Below are 20243 nucleotides of genomic sequence, written 5' to 3'. Positions count from 1 at the left end.
AAGCTTTCTTTCAAAACAGCTTCCAAGAGCTCCAATAGACCATTCAGTGTGTTACTCCTGTACATCCCTACACATCCCCCACCCCTGCTGCCACGTAAGCACACCAGCGATTCCGTGGGTTAGGAGATGATGTTAGATCTAAGGAAACCTAACTATAAACCAATGACTCAGTAACTTTGGGACAACCAGATTTATCTGTTGTATGGTTGACAAAATATGAGATACATACCACTTATGAAGGATGTAAGTCAAAAAAGTTTAAAATCCAAATCTTCAGAGCTAACTATTAGAATATGGCACATTCTATATGGTAACTGACCTGGTTTCTTCACCGTACCACTGACATGGGTTTCTAACACATAAACGTCAATGCTATGACTCTTTATGGGAGCAGATGGCCTCCTCTTTCTCCTGCACAGCAGCTCAGGGTTTTGAGCCATCCACTGTTCAGTTAGCGGCCCAATGCTTAATCCACAGCACCGCCAGGGTTCCTTCTTTCACAGAAGGCTAAATAAGCACTGTATGTACCTGCTCCACCTCACCTACAAATTCCACGTAGACACTTAGATACATAGGTAAGAACAGACATTCTTCAGAACCCAAGGACCACCAGTACTAGAGCTCTATCCTTTAGATTTCTATTATTTGGTTTTATTCTGTCTGAAAATACCATTAAAAAAGGTTTACATAACTAATCACAAAGCACTTAATTAAGGAACCTCGGTGGCACAGTGATTAAATCCTCAGCTATGAACCAAAATATTATCACGAGTTTGAACCTAGCAGGTATCCATGGAGCAAAAAGTTGTCAGCCTGCTTCAGCCAAGATTGAAGCCTTAGAAGCCCTAAGAGGAAGTTTTCTTCTGTCCTGTAGGGGCCACTATGAGTCAAAATCAACACTATGGCAATGGGTAACCACTTGTTTAGTTGGTTAAAATTGTCAGCTGCAGTAGTGTGGATTCCAACTCATTTAATAACCAGAATATAATAAAAATAGGTATTGACATTTAATAACAAAGAGCAAATACCTCCTGTATTTTCCCTGAAGCCTTTTTCCAAGCTCTGAAATAGATTTCTGCAATATGCACCACCAACGATCTACAAAAAACCACACATGCATTTTAATGAAAATTATAAGAATTATACTTGTAACATTTTAATTAGTCCCTGAACAAAGGGGAAAATATCCAAGTTTAGTAATTTGAAAAGACATGCTATCCACCCGCTGTAGAAACTAGGGAGAAAGTGACAACTGCTTCCTTCCCCTTCAATCTGTTTTACCAGAAATTTATTATTGTCTGTGAAACTTTGAGAACATAGCCCAGAACCAAACTCAAAAGCCATTTGTTTTTAAATACTACATTTTTTGATGTGGAGTCCTTTTGGGCTTTCCAGGTCACTGATTCCCACAGGAACAGAGAGCCCAAAAATTCCAGAACTTGACATCAGACTCAAAGAATGTTATAAATTATTAGTTCAACTCAAAGAAACGCAGAATAATTTCCACTTTGTACTTACACAGTTATCTGACACAAGGAAAAGTAATAACCAAAGCCCGCCTAAAAAGATGGTTATATGAATTAAATTATAAAATACAGATTAAGTCTCGTATCTATCACACAGCAAATATTTACTGTATTAGATATGATGGGGCACAACTCAAAATGAGAAAACAGAGTTGCAAGCATCAATTAATAATCGGAAAGATGAGTAAGTATGGATCTGGAAAATTGGAAGTTGTCAACTGTGAAGTGGAATGCATGAAGAAGGGCATTCTAGGCATCAGTGAGCTCAAGGGGCTGGTCCTAGCGATGCTGAATCAGAAAATCATATGGATCACGATACTGGGAATGGGAGATTCAAGAATTTTCTGAAGCTCTTTCAACAACAGTTGTAGCAGCACATGGACAAGGAGCTGGCAGAGGAACAGGCTGAATTCAGAAGAAGACATGGAACTGCTGATGTCAGATGGGTCTTGGCTGAAAGCAGAGAAGACCACAGAGATGCTTACTTGTATTTTATTGACTATTCATTCCAAGGCTCCCTACTGTGTGGATCATAAGAAACTACGGATAGCCTTGAGAACAACAGGAATTCCAGAAGACTTCATTGTACTCAGGTAGAATTTTTACATGGATCAAAAGGCAGTTGCATGAACAGAAAAAGGGAACACTGCATCATTTAAAATCAGGAAAGGTGTGCATCAGGGTTGTATCCTCTCACCATACTTATTCAGTTTATATGCTGAGCAAATAAATCATCGGAGAAGCTGGATTATAGGAAGAGTGTGGCATCAGGACTTGAGGAAGGCTCATTAACAGTAATCAATATGCAGACGATACAATCTTGCTTGCTCAAAGTGAAGAAGACTTAGGCCACAACTAAGTGTGAAGACTAAAATCCTCACAACTGCAAATAGGTAATGTGATGCATGGAGAAAAGGTTGATGTTGTCAAGGATTCTGCCTTGCTTGAAGCCACCATCACTGCTCATGGAAGCAGCAGACATCAATGGGCACACTGCACTGGGCACATCTGCTGCACAAGACCTCTTGAAAGCATTGAAAAGCAAGAACATTACTTTAAGGACTAAAGTGCCCCTGACCCAAGCCATGGTTTTTTCAATCACCTCATATGCATGTGAATGTTGGGCACTGAATAAGGTCCATCCACTGAATAAAACTAAAGAAGAATCGATGATTTTGAATAACAGTGCTGGCTAAGAATATTGAAAGTAACCACCAGAATGCTCCTTAGAGACAAAAATGGTGAGATTTGGCTCACATACTTTGGCCATGCTGTCAGGTGACCAGTCCCTAGAGAAGGGCATCATGTTTAATACAGTCGAGAAGCTTGGTAAAATAGAGGGGTAGTGAAAAAGAGGAAGACCTTCAACAAGACTGATTGACACAGTGGCAGCAACAATGGGCTCAAACATAAGAACACCTGTGAGGATGGCTCAGGACCAGGCCGTGTTTCGCTCTAAGTTCATGATGAGTCAGAATGGCTGGAAAGCATCTAACATTACATCCAAAGCCCTCACAGAGTTAACACTTGAATGTACATTTCACAATTCTTATACTATAGTATTCTAGCCACCTATTTACATAACGTAGTCCATACTAAACTGAAAGATACATATTATACATGCATATTATACACAAAATGTTATTTGAAATACTAGTAATGTGGCCTTTATAATTGTCATTGAGGTTGAGATTTAACTGGCAAAATAATGACTACGTAAAGAACAAATAAAAATCTTAATTCCAGTGAATGTTACCAAAAAGGTATCATTTCCTATATGAGTGTTTCTCCCAAAGTGGGCCACACTGTCCCAGGGAGAGGGAGGGAGAGTGCATTTGAGTGATCCACGGAGGCTACAACTGCAGACACCTATACTTTACCCTGGATTATGGCTAAAGTACAAAAGGTTTTAATTTTCTTTTATTATTTTTTTATTAAAAGATTATTTTATTGGGGGCTCTTGTAGCTCTTATAACAATCCATACATCAGTTGCACCAAGCACATTTGTACATATGCTGTCATCATTATTTTTTAAACATTTATTTTCTATTGAGCCCTTAGTATCAGCTCCACTTTTCTCCCTTCCTCCCCCAAAAGTTTTAATTTTCAAGGGTTGCTTTTATTTTATTCCCTGAAAAAGGGGCATAGGCCAAATAAGTTTAGGAACCTAGGGGACTCAATCACAAGGATCAACATATAACCCCCTTCCAGGGAGATGAACAACAGAAAAGGAGGTGAAGGGAGACAGAAGACGATGTAAGATATAAAAATAATAATCTATAATTTATCAAGGGTTCATGAGGGAGGAAGGGTGGGGTGGGGGAATGAGGAGCTATTGTCAAGGGCTCTAGTAGAAAGAAAATGCTTTGGAAATGATGATGGCAATATATGTACAAATGTGCTTGACACAACGGAAGAATTGATGGATTGTGATAAGAGCTGTAAGAGCCCCCAATAAAAGTGTTTAATAAATTTTTAAAATAATAAAAGTTTAGGAACCTAGGCTATAGAAGAAGCAACGGAAATTATCCATAACACAACAGTACATAATCGAAAATATGAGCTATGACAGAGGTTTAAAATGCTATAAATTTTTTAAGCAATTTTAAATTAGATCAGATTGATAAAACCAATCCAAAAGATTAGGGCAAAGAGTTTCTGTTGACGAGCGAGGAATAACTCAACAAAGAGGATGAGAACGTTGCACACTTGCAGAATGCAATCACTACCACCAAACTGAACAGGCAGGAATTTTGCTTTAGCAGTGCTTCGCTGCGTATGTCCTCAACAACAAAAGAACAAAACTCAGACCAGAAAGAAAAAATTAAAAATCAGATCAAGTGTAACTTTCGAAAACCACATGAAGACACAATATTAAATACCTTTAACACTTACTTTTGTAATCCCTGTAACTGGTTTTTAATGGTCCCATGGATCATTTTTATAAAGTTTACATTCCAATTGAAGAGAGAACTAAGAAATCTTCTTCCCTGTAGATATTAATTAGGATATATTACTAAAATTGCATCAAAATAAAGTTTTCCCAAAAAATGCTTAATAACTTTAAAAAGTTGCTATTCTGAGTCTCTTCTGATATCTAATTTCTTGCCTGTCTTCATTGTCATTCCACAACTCATTTACCTTAAATCTTAAGCTTAGCTATCTTCAATGCAAAGGAAACATCATATTTAAAAAGCAAGGAGTCCTTTCAAAGCCCATTTATATTTATGTCTATATTATATACTTACACAAATATCTACATCTATGCTATATATTCACACATACATAACTTACTAAATGCTTATAGTCATCTGAATACAATATTAATTCCTTATTCTCCCCGAATTTCATAACAATCTTGAAAACACTTAGGGAACGGGACATGCAGCCCACAATGATGGTTGGTGCTTATGGAAACACAGGGTCCCTAATGTTTCTTCAGTGCCTATTATATGCCAGGTATTTTGAGTTTCACAGATATTACGTCATTGGTTCCTCACAGGAATCATGTGAAAGAGCCACTGCTAGTCCACTTTTACAGAAGGGAAAATTGAGATTTAAATAGAGTAAGTAGTCTGTCAACAGTTACTCACCTATTGAGGGAATGAATAGAGATTTCAACACAATTTTTCTGAGCCTACCACTGTAATTCTTAGTCTAGATCACATACTGAAGACTGCATTGTTAAGCTGGTTAGCTGTACAGTGTGCAGTGGACAGTGGGCAAATGACATAAATCTAACAAGTTTTTTACAGCTAGGCACTTTCATCAAAACCATGAACACAGCACAATTAGCACCGATGGGAACATAAGAAGATCTATTAAAAAGTTCACAAAGATACAAAAACAAAAACTTCACCTCTTCTTTCTTGATGTAACTAACACTTATAAAGCACTCAAGTAGCATATCTTTAATTTCTCTACTTTCCTCCAAATCATAATCAAAGTAATATAAAGCTTCATGGACATGCCAAAGCCTACATATGTCTGCACCCTAGAAATGACATGAAAAAGAAACAAAGTTATATTTAGTTTCATTTTGTCATATAAATGGCAAGGTTGCATCTCAAATTAAATATAAGCATAGTCTATATCATAGAACGATAATTCTAGATTTAAACTGAAAAGATTTTTTAAATTACAAAATGTCACCATAGCTCTAAAGAACCATTTTTTAAAACATGGGCAAAAGCAAAGAGAAATGTTGGTAACACCACTCAACAGATCTGTGCTGATGAAACTGTTCTATACACTGCCTGGTACAGGAGTGGGTACGTAGAGATAATCACTGATGCGAGGGTTTGTAGGGACTATAGGGGTGCAGGGTGGAAGACAGGGAGGATGAGGGGATTTCAGGAGTAAAAACATGAAGGTGGGAGAGAGGAGGGAGGACTAGAACTGACTGTGATCACACAACTCATTAAAGGCGATTTAGCCATGGGGAGAGCGGGTGTGGGCATGACAAGATGTTCTAAAATTGATTATGGCAATAATTGTACAATTCTTCTTGATATGATTGAACAATTGAACTATTTAACTGTACGATATGTCCAATTGTATGCCAATAAAAATGTGAAAAAGAAAGCAAGGTTCTCCCTGCCAACTCCTGCTCCCTCCGCTTTACCTTCACCAGTCTGGCACATCTAACCCTACCTTGGGGTCTGCCTCTAGGAGGATCCACACAGACAAAAGCAGATATGACTAGTTGCCTTTCTAAACATTTCATCCCTTCTTCCCTTCTTAAACAACCAAAATTTCTCTAGTTGTTTATGATTGGCACACTACCGGGTCTTCAAAATTCTTGCAAAAAACTGAATTGAAATATAATAAAATTTTTCTCCAAACGTTTTGAAGTTGCCTTGTTCAACCTGTAAAAAGCTCCCAAGTTCCAAGCTCTCATCATTTTCCAGCAGACAGAGAAGGCCATGTGGCACTCAGAATTTCTGAGGTTGTCCCCTCTCTGTTCCCTTGTGTTTTTGCAACCATGAAGTGACAAGACAACAAAAGCCCACTCACTACAGGAGGCAGAGGGGAAATGACTGGAATGCTGACTATGGTATAGAAACACTTCACCAAAAAATTCCTCAAAGATTTAAATACATGTACTTTTTAGATATATATTTTAATAACTAAGCATACTGTTTTAGTCTCAAGACTCTTCCTTAATAACATGATAAAGGCAGTTTTTCCCATTTCTTCTTTGCCAGACAGGCCTTTCTCCCACCACGTAACACACAAATCCTGAATGGAACTCCATAGTTTTCGTTCAGATTTAGGCAATGCATATATAATACCTAAAACAGAGTAATTTTTTAATTAGTAAAACAAATTTTAATTCAGATTCAATAGTCTATAATATGATTTTACAAATAAAGTTTGCTAAAGAAATAATACTAGTTTATATTTAATGTGCTAAACATTTGCATACATCATAAAATAAAAATGATGCTAATTTAAAAATTATTTTATTACTGTTCCAAAAACAGGCTCAGTTGAACAGAGATTTCAGAACTGAAGATCTGCCAAACATCCAGCTTTAAAAAGGCAGATGAGGCCATCAAAATTTCAGTATAATGTGCAATATCACATCTACTAATCAATCATCCCTTAGTGCGCTGACTCTGGCTCATGGGTGAAAAACAGTCAAAAGTAGTATAACTGGTATAAAAAAAGTGCTTTCATTAACAGAAAAGCTCAATAATTAATTTAATAAAGGGCTTATAGTCTATATATCTGAAATCCTTAATTATAAATATACAATATAATTATAAATACACAATATAATTATGAATTAACTAGAAAGTTAGCAGTAACTACAAGGCTAGCACTAATCATTTTATCAAAAGTTATTTAGACACTGTATAAACAAACTGGCAGTGATATTCAATGTATTTGAGAGCCATTTTTATATTGATAGTGTTACTTTTTTAAAGAAAAAAACCTTTTAATGTAAATTAGGTGAAGGTTGACACAGCAGATCAACAGTTTTGTTTCAACACATCCACTGCAATTCTCTCATGACATCACCTCTTATCCCACTTCCTCCCTGTTTCCATTCCTACTGTTTTCTAAAACCCCTGAACGCTGTCCTTGGGTCAGTGCTGTCCTGTGGATCTTAAGTGGTTGCTTATTCGAACAGAGGGGTGGGTTCAGCTCCAGACTGGAAGAGTGACTATCTAAACACCATCTTCTTGGAGGTCCCACCAGTCCCTGTGCAACCAGTATCCTGATCTCTTTTATGATTTTGAGTTTTGTTCTACATTTTTTTCACACTCTATCTAGAATCTTCTGTGATCCTTTTCAAACCAGACACTTCTAGTGTTCTGGTCTCTGGATTGTGGAGATTAATTGATTAAAATAAAAACTAAATTCACTGTCATCAAGCTGATCCTGCTTCATAAATACTCTATAGGACAGAGTGGAACTACCCCGTTAGGGTTCCGAGATTTGTAAATCTTTATGGGAATAGTCAGTAACCTCCTTCAAGGATTACTTTTTTTCCCCCAGAGAAAAATTCATAATAAATCAATATAATAGATAAACACAAATGACACTGAGACCGAAAAGCTTCATGAAAAAACCTGTCACAAGAAACTAATTATACTTGTGTTGTGAAGGGTAAGGGTACTGTACTTGGAGAAGATTCTTAAAAGGCATTACTGGACATAAAATTACTTATTTTAATACTTTGATATAATTTTTAAGGCTTTCTCATAAATTCAGACTAGTGATATTCCTAAATTAATAAAAAATAGTTTTACGTTCCTTCCTTCCGCCGCAGCACCCACCGAAGAGTCGCAGCCATGGCTGTGCGCTCCCCTATGGCCGTGGGCCTCGACAAGGGCCACAAGGTGACCAAGAACGTGAGCAAGCCGAGGCACAGCCGCCGCAGCGGGCGCCTCACCAAGCACACCAAGTTCGTGCGGGACATGATCCGGGAGGTGTGCGGCTTCGCACCCTACAGCGGAGGGCCATGTTGCTGCTCAAGGTCTCCAAGGACAAGCGGGCACTGAAGTTCATCAAGAAGCGGGTGGGCACACATATCCCGGCCAAGAGGAAGAGAGAGCTGAGCAACGTGCTGGCCGCCATGAGGAAGGCCGCTGCCAAGAAGGACTGAGTGCCGTGTCTCCCTCTCCCCACCCCGAAAATAAAGTCTTTCCAGAAAAAAAAATAGTTTTACAGTTAAATTACAAGAAAAGTACTATAATTTAAATTTTAACACACAAAAACTCTCTGAGAAGTCAAAATTATTACATCATTTTCATATGCTATTTATAAAAAATTCAATGCCACAAAGTTTGGTTAAATTGAAACTATCCTGCAATAATCATGCGTTTTGGGAAATTTATAATAAGAATATTTCTCCTTTAACAAATTCTTGTTCATGAGTTCACTAAGTCAGATAAAACATGACTGAAAAGCACTCACAACAGCAATTATGTTAGGTCTGTTCAATAATGCACATCATCTGAAACATTTAAATGTAACTTAAACTCTAAGGAGCCCTGGAGGCACAGTGGTTAGCAGTTCAAAACCAGAGTCACTCCTCCTCGGGAGAAAGACCTGGCTGTCTAATCCTCTAAAGTGTTAAAGTCTCTGAAACTCACCGGGGCAGATTTGCGAGATACCATAGGCTCACTGTAAGCTCAATGGCAGTGAGTGAGCAACAAAAGGAATCACTCAGGACAGTCTTTTCTAACTGAAACCAAGGAGCGTGAGTACAGAGATGCGTTGATACCAATTCTGCCTCTATATTAAACAAACCTCAAGAAATCAAGTATGTATCTTTTTCCAAGTATCATTTAGATGGCCTATTTCTAAAAATGCTACATTAAAACCAAGTCAACTTACCATTTAATATAGTAGCACATTCCAGTAACGCTTCGTAGTTCTCATTTTCATTTATTACTGATATACAAGTAATAACCACAGATGTAATTGCATGAATTACTTCAATGTTTTTCTTCTATGAATTCGGGGAAAATAATCAAAGAATTAAAATCACCAACTTAAACTCAATTTTTTAAATTAAGTTCTTAAGTTTTTAATAATCAGTCCGTGCTTCTAGCTTATTCTACACAGTATATTAGAGGTGAATATATACAAAGTACCGTAGTTGTCCTAAAAGAATAACAACATTGAGTAGAGATTAGGATTGAAAATTAGGTGACATGGAGTCCAGGAACAGGAATGGGAGCAGCAATGCCCACAGAGCAGTGGAAAGATGGGACCAGGAGGGGAGGGAGGGGAACCAATCACAATGATTGACACATAACTGAACCACCTCCCCCCCCCCCACCACCACCAACAGAAACTGTGGGGGAAGGGAGACAGTAGTCGGTGTAAGATATGAAAACAATAATAATTTATAGTTTATCTAGGGGCCACCAAGGGGGCGGCGGGAAGGGGGCTGACACTAAGGGTTTAATAGAAAGTAAATTTCTAGAAAATACTAACATGTGCAAATGTGCTTGATACAATTGATGTAAGGATTGTTACAAGAGCTGTAAGAGCGAGCCCTCAATAAAATGTTTTAAAAGAAAAAAGGTGAGACTTCAATTAAAAAACTTCATTTCTTAAATTCCTATCTCTTTTTTAAATCATTTGAGAATGCCTCATCATCATTCAACATTCAATTATAAATACTAAAAAACTATTTCAGCAAAGAAAATGAATGATTTTACTTTTAAATATCAATACTACCATTTTCAAATCATGTTCTATTTCCATAGCATCTTCTCTCTTGATTTCTACTATCTGCCACCCATCCACTGGGCTTTCTAACAACACATCGGTCAATAAAGTCTTGAGCCTTTCCCATAGTTCTTCTTTCTGTTTCCTTGATAACTCATCCAATAATTCGTTCAGATTGAAAGGGTCAGAAGCATCTTTCTGTAAAATAAATACCAAATGTTACATTTGAATACAAATTGAGCAACAATAGTATGGAAGATACAGGCCTAAGTACAGTTTCAGTACTGTTACACTTAAGGTTGCTTGCTGTGAGTCAGAGCTGACTCCATGATTCTTAACAATAATTCTTTGTATGATGACGTTTAAAGACAAAAATTTAAGTACTAACTTAGTTACAAGTTCAAGACTTTGGCTGCAGTTTACAAAATCCTTACATAGGCAGGGAACGTGTAAAACTTACCAGAAGAGTCGTAGATTCCTCTTCCACCTATTCTTCCCTAGTATTATAATCTTTCAAGTTGAAAATTTCACCTGAGTAAAAGCATCTCCAAAACCCAAATAGCTACTATGCTAGGGGCTTATATTTAGCTTACAAAACTATGCTAGAGTTAAAAAATAATGGTAGTAAGAAAAACAGCAATAATTATTTAACCATGAGAACAGATCCTAACTTCCAAAACCCCCTCCTAGTCATCCCCCACTGTCGAATATATATATATATATATATATATATATATATATACATATATATTATTTATTAAAGGCATTAGGGCAACAGTAGAAATTTTAATGTGGTTTAAGGATTAAATAATAGTATTATATCCATGCTAAATTCCCTGATTTCAAAAATTTTAGGAATAAAAGGACCATATAACTAACTAACTCTCAAATTACGCAAAAAATCATCTACAAAGAATTTCAAAAGATAAAAAAAGTGATAAAAGTTAGTAAACCGGGGTATACTTAAAATTTCTTTGAATTCTTCCTGCAATTTTCCACAAATTGTAAATTATTTTAAAAGTGACTTCCCAAATAGAAAATAAAAGCCATTGAGCAAGAATTCCGACAGCATCCTGCCATCAAACTCAATTAATAAAAATGCCTCTTTCTTCCTATCCTGCATCTGAAATTTTACTCACCCTTCTAAGCACACATCAGTCCTTCTCAGGGATTTTATACTCTCTATTATGCCACCTTTTCTTTATTGTCAGCTTCATCTTCTAATGGCTCTTAATATCAGCATTGAATATTATATTCAAGTGTCTCCTTTTCCAAGGAGCCCTGGTAGTATAGTAGGGTTTCTAACTCTAAGGTTAGCAGTTCAAATCCACCAGCCACTCTGCACAAGGAAAATGAGTACAAAGCTCCAGCAAAAATCGACAGCCTCAGAAACCCAGTGGCAGTTCTAGTCTTTCCCATAGAATTGTTACGCGTTGAAATTGACTTGATAGCAGTGAGTCAGCTCTTTTCTTAACTGTAATCCCTCTCCTAGAAACCAGCTACTACTACTATCTTATCTTTCTTACAGTTTATCAAGAAGTTAGAGTTCTACCCCACAACCTCACAGCCCTTGACAAAGTGTCAATGAAACACAATAGCTATGCTTAAGCCAGGCCACGGTGGACCTGTCAGCCCCATAGGGCACTACGGAACACTCCAGACACTGTGGCACTGGCCTTGCTTGGTTTACCTCCTAGGTCTCTGGGATACTTCAGAGAACAGAAGCCAAAGCCCTTATCGTGGCCTGCTGTTCTTAGGCGCTGTCCAGTTGGTGTCAACTTATATTGAGCCTATAGTCTCCCATAACAAAACACTGCCCAGTCCTGTACCGCCCTCACAAGCACTGCTATGTGAGAGTCCATTGGTACAGACACTGCACCAATCTGTCTCACTGAAAGTTGATTTCACTAACACTCTACCAAATATGACGTCCTTCTCCGATGACTGGTCCCTCCTCAAAACATGTGCAAAGTACAGGAGACACCGTTTTCACCATCTTCTCTAAGAGAAGTGTAGCTGTGCTTCTTCCAAGAAAGACGGGTCTGTTTTCTGGCATCCATAGCACTTTCACTATTCTTCACCAGCACCTTAATTCATTCGTCTCAGTCTTGCAGACTGTTTTGGGGGGCCCCAAAGGACAATCTTGATGGGCATTGTCTAGATTCCACATCTAAACTAGGTAGTTGAAAATGCCATGGCACACTCAGGCACACCCGAGCCCTCTAAGTTACATGCTGATTCTTTAACCCTTTAAAGAGGTATTTTGAAAAAGATTTGCCAAATGTAATATATTCCTATGGCCTTAACTGTGGGACCAAGTAAAGTTAAATACGTGACAACTTCAATTTTTCTCTATCATGATGCCGTGTACTGGCCCAGTTATGAAGATTTTTGTTTTATGTTGACGTGGCCTACAGGGCCCTAAGTAACCCTTGCCTATTTCTCTAATTACAACTCCTGCTGTTCCACCTCGCTTGAAGTCAAGGCTCTTGGCTTTCAAACCATGCTCCTACATACATCAAGGTCTTTAACTTCTTTTCATATTCCTCCTGTCTAGAATTCTCTCCCAACAAATGTGCACATGGCTCACACTCCTGCCTTCTTTTCTTTATAGTCTGTGAACACATGTTACTTACTCAGGCACATTTTCTAAGTACCCCAGTAAAAAGTATAGCCACCTTCTATCCTATTCATCCTCTTCCTCTGCTTTTTTATCTTACTTATTTATATGCATCTTTCCCTACCACTAGAACATAAGATTCCACTGTCCCCAATCAGAGCCAAACTGACCGCCTCCCTAGAAGTACGTGCTCCAGAGGACAACACTAAACCTATAGGCTGGGGAGAGGCGCCAGCCTGCATGCCCACATGGAAGCAAACTAAGAAGGAAAAAGAGAGTGAGAGTCTAGAGCGCATATCAGCACACCAAGCCCTGAGGAGGACATCCCTACGTGGAGCTGCTAAAGCATAGAGAACTGTAGGGCTGACAACAGCTCCAGTCACGATGTCCCTTGCTGGAGAACACCGTGACAGAGGACAATGTTGGGGACATGCAGCGGGGGGTGAGTCTGGTCTGAACCCCCCACAGTAGGGCGAACCAAGAAGGGAACATAACACATCAGTGAGGTAGCAAACAACAAAACCGCAAAAAAAGGCTTCAGGCTAGGAGGGGAAGTTCCCAGGACCAGTGGGGAGATAGTCATAAAGGTCAGCAGACAAACATGGAATTATGTGTGCTTTTTCGAGGGTTTTTGCTACATTTTTGTTTTCTTTTTATTCTATCTTTTACTTTTGTTTTGTCTCTGTTATGGTTTGCCTACCCATATAAGATAAGCATGGGAAGAAAGCCAGAGGAAAAAGTAAAGAGACTGATGGTTTCAGAGGGACCTGGGGGGAGGAGAAGGGAAGGGAAGGGAGCAGTGAGCAAACAACTCCATAGACAGAGGAGAATAGGGAATTAAAATCAATGAGGAGGACATAGATGTGTTGGAGCAATCTAGCTGAGGAATTACCAAGAGGCAGAAGAAGGGCAAGCGTGATGGTGGGGCAGGAGAAAGGTGAAAGGAAACAGAGGAAAGATCTAGGAAGCAAAGCTATAGACAGAGGTATAAATATAGGTGTACATTTATGTAAATATATTAATTCATAAAAATAGAGGTATTGGCCTATGTACATATATTTAGATGGCAATACATTGAGGTAGTGGGCCTCTGCTCAAGCCCTCCCTCAACACAAGAACACTTTGTTCTAACAAGCTGCCATTCTGTGCTGCTCACTCTCCCAGCATGATTGCTGAAGACATACTGGGCCCACAAGCAAATGTGAAGAAAGCTGATGGTGCCTGGCTATCAAAAGATATAGTGTCTGGGGTATTAAAGATTTGAAGTTAAACAAACGACCATCTAGCAGAGAAGCAACAAGCCCATATGGATGAAGCACACCAGCCTTTGCAATCATGAGGTGTCAACGGGATCGGGTAAAGGGCAACAGAAGACCCAAAACAAATAAACAAACAAAAAACATATTGTTGCGAACAGGGGGTTTGGAGCAGATCCAAAACCCATCTGTAGACAATGGGGCATCTCCTCACAGAAGGGTCACAAGGAAGGGATGAGTCAACCAGGGCACAGTACAGCACCAATGAAACACACAGTATTCCTCTGGCTCCTGGATGCTTCCTCACCTCCCAGTATCATGACCCCAGTCTTGCCTTTCATTTCAGGCTAGTCTGGAGCATGGACACTGGTACAGATAAGAGCTCAAAACACACAGAATCCAGGTCCGATGAACCCCTCAAGAACAGACATGGGTACAGGGGAAAGTGGGGAAAGGAGGGGAGAACCACATCTCCCCCCAGAGGGACGAACAACAGAAAATGTGGGGGTAGGGAGACAGCGGTCGGTGTATGAAAATAATAATAATTTATAATTTATCATGGAGTCACAAGGGTAGAGGGGAGGAAGGAGGGAAGAGGAGCTGAGGCCAAGGGCTCAAACAGAAAGCAAATGTTTAGAAATTAATGATGGCAACATAAGTCCAAATACTTGATACAATAATTTCTGAGGGGATCGAGGTAGAAAGGTCAGTTCAGAAAGTTATAGAGATGTTTTGGGGGTTCCCAAGGACCATCTTTATGGGTTTTCTTGAAGGAAAATCACAAGAGGCTTATTAGGAAAAGTTTGGGGGGGCGGGGGGAGGGAATGAAAACAGCATTGGTGAGAAAGGGCTGGGAAAGTTGCACCAAAGAATTGTTTTCTGTCACAACAAGGCCCGTGCTCATTCTTCAAGGGTACGACGGGCTGACCTATGAGGATTTTGTTAGAAACTTTAGCTCCACATGCTCTACAGCCCTGATGTTACTCCTTCAGACTCCTTTACATCCCCAAAACTCAAAGACCAAGGAAAAGAAATACAATTTGAGTCCCTAGAGAATACTAAAACTGCCATTTGACGCTGTGTAAATCTTTTTTTTTTCGGGGGGGGGGGGTGTTCTTCAAGGAAGGGTTAGAGATATGGAGACACTACCTACATAAGTATATAGACCTAGATGGAGGTTTTCTCAAGAAACAATAGCTTCATATTTTTATATTTTAGTTTGACAAAGGTCTGTATGATTTTATAGCGATTAGTTTTATTTTGCTTTTCAACTTTCCATCATATAATAGAAGACATCTAAAAAATCTTTTCAAGTGAATATTCCTTAGTCCTGCTTCCTCCTATGCATCTGTCACTGATCCTCAAAAGTATTACTCATGACCTAATGGTATGATACAGCTGTTTTATGAAGCTTGCTTTAAAATATAAAGTTGTTTCCCACAATGATATTAGAAAGCATTTTCAGCATAAGGCTAATTTCCCATTTACTTATGTGAAGGTTCATCCATAAGCACCCCTTGACTACTGAAAACTGCACCCAGCCCTAAGGGATTACACTCAAACCTGCGCACACACCTAAAACACTTACCAGCATGTGTTCTGAGCCACATACATCTAATCTGCTGTGATAGTATTACCTCCATTTGATTTCATCCTCCGCCCTCCACGTCACCATAACGTGCCTGCTGTCATCTCCCAATGGCTTCCAGGTCACACTCTGCCCTTGGAATTTCCCCCTTTCTTCTCAGCCTAGTTTGAATTCTTTTATTTCTTTTTTCACTCTTTTTTAAATCTTTCTCTTGTTCTTTCTGTCACACACAATATTGGAAAATAGTCTAGGGGAGCGTGGGTATTCATTTCTACAAGCAGATTTCAGGGCTTTTTCAAGTCCATTGGGTACCTCCTCTACTTGGATTTCCCACCAGCAGTCATTCAACACATCCAAACTTAAATCTCCCTTCTTACTCCAACCTAACCCTCTTCCTACCTTCGTGTCACTCTGCCAAATCACAAAACTAAAGATCTTCCTTCACTTTTTCCCTCCCTCTTCTTCAACCAGTCACATCTCTTGCATTCTCCACTCTACTCATACTAAACACAAGGTGTTTTATCTAGCCTTTACAGCCACCCTTTCGGACTAGAACCATCCTTCTCCATTTTTTTTTTTTGTTTAACTGGCCATCTTCTACTTAGATCTTTGCTTCCAAAAGGAAAGCATTCTAGGATTGGATTTACTACCTCTTCTAATCCTCCCTTTGCCTTTCTCCATGTAGGCATTTACTACATAGTATTTATAATTGCCTGTAAAAAAGCAGCATTAGTTCTCCTCACATAGCAAGAAAACAATAAATATTTGTTAAGTAAAATGTCATAGCTTTAAATCATTTAGTACCCTTACAAATCCTCTCTTAAAAGAAAGCAGAATACACCATTTGTCAGTAGTTGCCATTAGCAGTTCTATTAAATTATAAAGAACTGTTGGGTTTTGGGATTAAAAATAGTGATCCCTGCAATTATTCACTGAGATATAACTGACTTATTTGGGACTCTGCTGTGGGGGCACGCCCACTCATGTGCTCCACAGGGAGGACGAAAGGTTTGGCAATCTGCTCTCATAAACATTACAACTTAGAAAACCCACCAGGAAGTTCCTGTCTCTCACGGAGGGTTGCTATGAGTCAAAACCAGGCTCTATGGTACCTACAGACAAGAATGATTGTTAGGGCATTATTTTATATTAACAATCAAAGCCACAAGAAAGCCAAAACATAAAACTTACGTGAAGCTGAACAAACTGCAAAAAGTCTTCAGCACACTTCGTAGACACCGCTTGTACAAATGCCTCCCGCTTTTCCATGGCAGGTGGAACTGTTTTTCACATGACAATTCTCCTAGGACCCTACTGGAAAACACAGCCATACTGTAACTGGCATTTGTAAATGTATCTTTCCCAAAAAGTTTTAATTTGGCATCAACGTACAAAGACTTTAAGAAATTTACTGTCCCACCTATTGAAAGCATTTTCTAAAAATTGCCAACTTAGAAAAGTTATAAAACAGAGGATATTATGATTAATGATGTCTCCAGTAGCCCACACAGGCCCACAACCTCTGCCTTTTGGGTACAGATGTCAGGCAGATCTGCAGTAGCTCAACTGAAGAACAGGGTCCTAACAACCCTGCTATGAAACGCTAAAGACTCCCCTTAACAAAGCTTCATTCTTCTAACAAGAAGTCCTCCCTACTGTGACAGTCAAGTGATTGGAAACAACAGCATTTGTGCCACCTGAGGACTTATTAGATTGTGCCTTAGGAGACCCAATCCAAGCATGCTCCTCTCACACCTGTGGCCTCATGAGAACTCGGGTACCAGTAATTGCACTCTCTCCTTCAACGTTTACATCACCCATAGAAGGACTCTGCCAGGCAGCAGGTTTGGTTTGGTTTGGAGGAATGTCATACCTTCCCAGAAAAACCCATCATCCCAAAGATGAACAAAAATAAGTTATCCAGTCGCACCAAGTATCCCTTCACTTCACATAAATACATTATTTAAAAACCAATACCTCCTGTGCCATTATGAATCGTGTGATACGGGAAATTATTAGATGGCAATAATTATAGGGACAATTCTTAAACAGACCACCCCAGATCATAATTCTGAAATTCAACAAAAGGAGAAAATAATCTCCGTTTAATCACTCCATACCTCAGAGTGAAGCCTGGTCCCCTCATCCATCAATTCATATGGCTGAGCTAAGTCAAATTTCCCTCCTGCAGGAGGGGTCAGGGTGGATGGTTAGCAACAGGAAAGATGTCGAGTAAAGGCTAGTACCAATGTTTACGATCTTAAACAATAAACGCTAGTCCAATTAGAGGAACTCTGGTGACACATGGTTACACACAGCTGCTAACTGCAAAGTCAGCAGTTCGAAACCACCAGCGGCTCCACAGAAGACCTGGTTCTGCTCCAGTAAAAGAGTTGGTCTCAGAAACTCACAGGCTCTGTCCTATCGGCATCAACTCGTCGGCAGGGGTTAAGTCCAAAACAGCAAGGAGAAAGGTGAGGCATTCTACTCCTGTCAACAGTTCCAGGCTCGGAAACCGGTCCTTGGAGTTGCTAGGAGTCTGAATCGTTCGTATTTTTTTCGTTCACACTCACGCACTAAAAATGGCAACACTTGATGTTCCTTATGCTGTTTGTGACTGCAGCAAACATAACAACGATTTGAGGGTGGCACAGGTCTGGAGAGGGTCTCTTTCTGTTGTAAGTGCCTGTTCGCGACCACTTAGCACCAACTCCAGAGCGCGGAACAACAAAACAGCAACAACCTAACTTTTTGTGCCCGAGACCTCGCCCCGTCCCCCAGCAAAACAAGTATTCAAGGAAAAGTGCATCTCATCCATCCCTACAACCCGGTGCTTTTCACATAGGACATCCCCCTACTGCTGGCTGAGCTAAAGTGCACATTAAAGCGTTGAAATCCGTCACCATGTCACCCTCCTGTGTGAGTTCCTTCCGCATCCCCTCCCGTGAGACCCACTCAAGAGGCACCGCAGAGGCAGCACGCCAAGTGTCAGTCCCCTTGGGGTTCAGGTAGAGAAGAAACAACGAAAGGGCGTGGGTTCTGAGCTGTGGCAAACAGCCGTGCCCCTATCCCCTCGCTCTCGGTGCTGCCCGTCGGAACAAGAGTTCTCTAATTAGTGGGGCTATTTGCAGACCGGGGCCCACAGAGGAGCGCCAAGTGTGGCGGCCAGAGACCCCAATCCACCGAGGTATGCTGAGACAGAGGCGTCCGACTGACTCCTGCCGTTCTCAAGCCCCCCCAGCTCCGAGCCAAGCCCCCCGACCAGCACCGCCTCGCTCACCTCTCCAGGACCGGAAGGTTCCCGCTCTCCCACCAACTTTCAAACACACCCGCCAGCGCCAGCGACGCGGCTCTAACCTCGCTTTCAGGAAGCACCGCTCTCGCGAGAGCTGGAGCGCGCCTGCGGCTTGGGGTCGGCGGGGCGCGGGGCGGGCTGGAGAGGCGAGCGGGGCGGGGCAGCGCGTCCCGCCCACGGCCCTAGCCCCGCCCACAGGCTGACAGCCCCGCCCACAGACTGACAGCCCCCACCTGGCGGCGCTTCCTGCGTTCCGGCGGTTTGGGCCCGCCGCGTCCGCGCGCGCGCCTTTTAGGTTTACCGGATCCGCTCGTCTAGTCCGAGGCCTCCTTCTCGTCTCCTCTCCCCTCCGGGTGTGGTCTGAGGGCGAAATGCTCTTTTGCCTTGACTCCCGAAAACAAGCAACTCGGCGGCCGGATGTGGCTCCGGGCTGCGCTTAGTCACTGAACACGCAATCCTCTCCTGGCACCGGACACCCGCGCCCCACCCCCGCCGCGGCCTGCCGGAAAGGTGAACCGGGCATTTTATTTATGGTGACTGTTAACTCTGCGATAAAATGAGAAGCTGAGCCAGGGCCGTCGCTGTGCTGCTTTTGGTTTCGACCAGCTCCTGGCCCTCTTGTAGAGAAAGACGTCCACCAGGCTAAAGGAGACGTCGGACGCCTCCCCTGTCCCCTTGGGTTTCAGGGTCCAATTAAGGTCCTACAGATCCACTCCGATGGCACTGAGGAGCACCGAATGCGCCCTTTACATCACACAGATGAAGAGGGCGGGCCAAACGCCCACCCCTCCGCGCACCGCGGGGCCCAAAGTGTTCAGAATCATACAAAGTGACCTGTCCAGCTGTCACCCATCTAAGGAGCACCCGGGAGCCCTGCTGGGACCATAGTCACTGGGCAGGCGATCCAGCTGGTCATGGCTAGTACAATCATGTTTTTCACTGAACGTTGCTGCCCCTCTCCTGACCCTTCCGGTTCTCCCCATGCTGGCAGTTTGTCACCAGCTTCCTAACAACCCAGGACATGCGACACCCGAAGATACAGAGACATGGAATGAAAGCCTCACCCTGGCTACTCTTGAAGAGGCTGGCGAGTGGGAAGAACTTTGGGGCTTGGAGACCCTCCAGCCACCTAGATGTCCGATTTTCTGCCTAGTGCGCTCACCACTTCCTACAGTCACTGCTTCTTAGACCCAAGTTGGTCACTTCATTTGATCATTTTTGCCCTTACCTCACAGGCACCTGCTTCATTTCAGCGCTGCAGCA

General features: G+C 41.1%; 1 protein-coding gene across 7 annotated transcripts in view; it reads right to left on the bottom strand.

Annotated features, from left to right (window-relative positions):
* NCAPG2 (non-SMC condensin II complex subunit G2) overlaps nt 1–19418 on the bottom strand; it is a 71753-nt gene extending 52335 nt beyond the window's left edge. The window contains exons 1-8 of one of the 7 annotated variants that reach the window (XM_075550168.1): nt 19282–19418; nt 16877–16999; nt 10231–10419; nt 9379–9493; nt 6667–6821; nt 5387–5521; nt 4423–4517; nt 1029–1098 (exon numbers count right to left, since the gene is read on the bottom strand). In XM_075550168.1, the coding sequence (XP_075406283.1) occupies nt 1029–1098; nt 4423–4517; nt 5387–5521; nt 6667–6821; nt 9379–9493; nt 10231–10419; nt 16877–16954 (837 nt within the window). In that variant the 5' untranslated portion in view covers nt 16955–16999; nt 19282–19418. Of the gene's footprint in view, nt 1–1028; nt 1099–4422; nt 4518–5386; nt 5522–6666; nt 6822–9378; nt 9494–10230; nt 10420–16876; nt 17000–18096; nt 18243–18965; nt 19113–19213 lie in introns of those variants that run through there. The other 6 variants (XM_075550166.1, XM_075550167.1, XM_075550171.1 and 3 more) reach the window with 6 other exon arrangements.
* Nucleotides 19419–20243: the final 825 nt, after the last annotated feature.

The sequence above is a fragment of the Tenrec ecaudatus genome, chromosome 5 (genome assembly GCF_050624435.1).
Source record: "Tenrec ecaudatus isolate mTenEca1 chromosome 5, mTenEca1.hap1, whole genome shotgun sequence".
NCBI classification, from domain to species: Eukaryota; Metazoa; Chordata; class Mammalia; order Afrosoricida; family Tenrecidae; genus Tenrec; species Tenrec ecaudatus.
The sequence above is the reverse complement of the archived record's forward strand: the minus strand, read 5'-3'. Positions and strand labels throughout refer to the sequence as shown.